The 3,265-nt window shown below is 37.2% G+C and overlaps 1 protein-coding gene across 1 annotated transcript; it reads left to right on the top strand.

Moving 5' to 3' along the window:
- Window positions 1–1,041: 1,041 nt before the first annotated feature.
- Window positions 1,042–1,817, top strand: mt2 (metallothionein 2). The gene is made up of 3 exons (XM_079825228.1): window positions 1,042–1,198; window positions 1,473–1,538; window positions 1,612–1,817. Exons 1-3 carry the CDS (start codon window positions 1,174–1,176, stop codon window positions 1,701–1,703), a joined length of 183 nt encoding a protein of 60 aa, XP_079681354.1. The 5' UTR covers window positions 1,042–1,173; the 3' UTR covers window positions 1,704–1,817.
- The last annotated feature ends 1,448 nt before the right edge of the window (window positions 1,818–3,265 follow it).

Genomic DNA, 3,265 nt, shown 5'->3' on the forward strand with positions numbered 1-3,265 from the left:
CCACACAATGAAAGTAAATTATCAAAAAACAGTTTGGAACATTCTTCAAAATATCTGATTTTGTTGTTCTGCATAAGAAAGAAAGTCATACAGGTTTAGAACATGGGGGCAAGCAAAACGAATGATGGAATATTTATTTTTGACTGAAAGAGGTTAGGGCAGTGGAGTTGCTTTAAATAGCATATGCCACTAACATGACAGATTAATCACAGAGTCTTCGTCCACTTGTTGAGTGAGCATTGTGTTCTAAATGTGGTTAGTCTGGCATTTTAATGCTTGAAATGATTTATCTTCACCCCCAAAATTCAACACTCTGCACTCGTTACATCAGTTCATTTGTAAGGAAGTGATTGGTAATGGAAAATTACTCGGGGCCACAGCGAGTGAGTAAATGAGTGCAAATCAATTCTTCTGTTTACTGTGGTCTCGCCCGCATCTTCGCCGAGTGCAGACAGGGGGAGCACGTGCTTGTGACTGTCACGCACACGCACGCAGTTTGTTTCACTTTAGTGCCGTGTGCAAAGAGTCACAAACTGTTGACAAACAATTATGGGAGAGAATAAAGCTTTCATAAAATCAACTTCTGTGTCTTTAATGTCATCGATGGGCCCGTATCTGCTTAAATTAGGCTTATGACTTATTTAGACTCAAATACGTGTTCACTTTAATATTTAATAGAGTCGAAGGCTATTACTTTACCTTCCTCACAACAATCTAACACCATTAAAGAAGCTCAAAGACTGAGCAAGTATGACAAAGTATGTTTTTATATACATACTACTTAAGCTATCAAACAAGAAAGCCTTTCCCACCTCTCAAAACGAAACAACAACAAAGCATCGAATTATATAATCACATAAACAAACAGCAATCATTATTCAGCCAATTTGGAGTGGAATGCTAGTTATATAATAGTAAAAAAACAACATTGATTGTGACAAGGTGGGAATGATGACTCCTGATTGTTTGATAGTTTGCACCCCAGTTTCATTAGTGAATCACCGTGTGCAGGCTGAAGCGGGCGGGCTTTTGCACTCGGTCTGTGTGCAGTCAGAGCTGTATAAAAGCAGCGCACGATCACTCTCTGGTACCTTCCACATCAACTCATTCACAAACCGAGTGAAGTGATATTTCAAGGGACTTTCGGACTTTTTGAGAATACTCCTGAGGAAAATGGATCCTTGTGATTGCGCCAAGAGTAAGTGTTTTATACTTTGAATTTACAAGTGTTTTATACTTTGAATTTACAGGTGTTTTATACTTTGAATTTACAAGTGTTTTATACTTTGAATTGACAATTGTTTAATGTACGTTACCTTTGGGATCAAGTTAGTAGGGTGAATTCAGGTTGCTTGGGAACACTTTTTTTCTGTTATCTCCATGGCAAAATGTCCTAGTCACCCTGAATTCAACCTAGCTACTTACGTTATCTCAACAACATGCATTTTAACTCGTTTTTTTTGTGTGTTTAGCTGGAACTTGCAACTGTGGTGCCACCTGCAAGTGCACTAATTGCCAGTGTACCACCTGCAAGAAGAGTACGTGAACTTCGTAATTTTATTTTATTCAAGAGGTGACATCTTCCTTGACTAAACTCTTCTTTTGTCACAGGTTGCTGTCCTTGCTGCCCGTCTGGTTGCAGCAAATGTGCCTCTGGCTGCGTCTGCAAGGGCAACTCCTGCGGCTCCAGCTGCTGTCAGTGAGGAGGTCAACGTGATGTTTTCTTACAGCAATGTGAATTTTGTTCGTCTGTACTCGTCATCGTTTTGCATCGCATAAATGTATTTCTATGAGATAATAAATGACCTCCACTTGTTCTCAAAATCTTTTGACTGTTTAATGTTGCAGAATCGTTTAACAGAGGGAAAACCATGCACTGATTTGTAGCCAACTGCTCCGACTAAGATTATCACACGATTTCTGTTCTTTATAAATGGGCAATTGTGTTTTTCTGCCATGTACTTTTGTCTACAATATACTAATGTCAGCAGTTATTGGTGTGTGGCTTTATTTCAGAGCTCTTGTTTTCATCAACTCTAATATTGTGCACCTTAACTTTTTACTACCAGAGGGTTGGTGGTAATTTCCATGAGTTTTGCTCTTGTGGTTTATGAACTTACTTTGCCAATTAAAGCAAATTCCAGGCCATGAAATCACTAAAGTGTGCATCCATGCATACTTGGCACTAATTTGACACTTCCCAGCAAGCAGTAGCTGTCATTTCACTGTGTAAGACCAAGTTAACTATAGACCTGGGGCCAGTTGCATAAACTTAGCCATTATGTTTAGACTATGTCTTAAGAACTAATTTGACACACTAGCAATTAGTCAAGAGGTAATCAGTGTGACTTTTCTGATTCAAATTAGACCAATCTAACTTATGTAACTGACTTTAAAAAGTTAAGAACAGTCTTGAAGAAAAATAGACGACTAACTTTTAAGACTAGTCTAAGCAGTTTATGCAACCAGCCCCTGGTCTGGCTATATGAGTAGCCCACTTCAAGCCAAAATAACCTTACATTTGGATGTTTCAGCCAAAATAACTTAATGTCTATTCCATAATGTAAGCAAAGTGAACAGTGGTTTATAAGGTGTTTGGTTTAATTTCTTTGACATGCTCATGTTCTAGATAGGCTATGGTTAGACCTCAAATTATTGACTGCCCAAATAATGCCTTGTTTAAGCCTAGAGTAGACATTTGGATGGCTATTAGATGTCTTTTTTTAATAAAACAAAATTGCTTGCTGGGAGGATAGTTCACCCAAAAATTAAAGTTGTCACCACTTACTAACCATAATGTTCCACACCTGTGTTTGTTTCTTGTGCTGAACACACAAAATGTAATTAGACAGAAGTTAGCCTTGCCTTCCATAGTATTTTTTTTTTTCCTACTCTGGAAGTCAGTGGCTAGGCTACTGTCAACTGAAGAATCTCATGCAGGTTTGGAACAACATTAGGGTGAGTATAAGTGATGACAATTTTAATTTTTGGGTGAATTATCCTTTTAAATGAGGCAGATGCCAACATGAACAGGTTGCAGTAAGGACTTCATGTGAATTTAATATAATGTAATTTATTACTACTATAAGCTATTACTAATTATAATAGGGTACGAATTGATTTACATATACTTTATATATTCTATAAACTTTATATTGTACTTAAAATATTGTATTAAATATTTAAAAATCACTGTACAACGCTACTAGTACCATGATTTGTTTAGACATCTCATGTAGCCCTACCATCATATGGCAAGAATATC

The sequence above is a fragment of the Gobio gobio genome (genome assembly GCF_949357685.1).
Source record: "Gobio gobio genome assembly, chromosome: 9".
Taxonomy (NCBI): Eukaryota; Metazoa; Chordata; class Actinopteri; order Cypriniformes; family Gobionidae; genus Gobio; species Gobio gobio.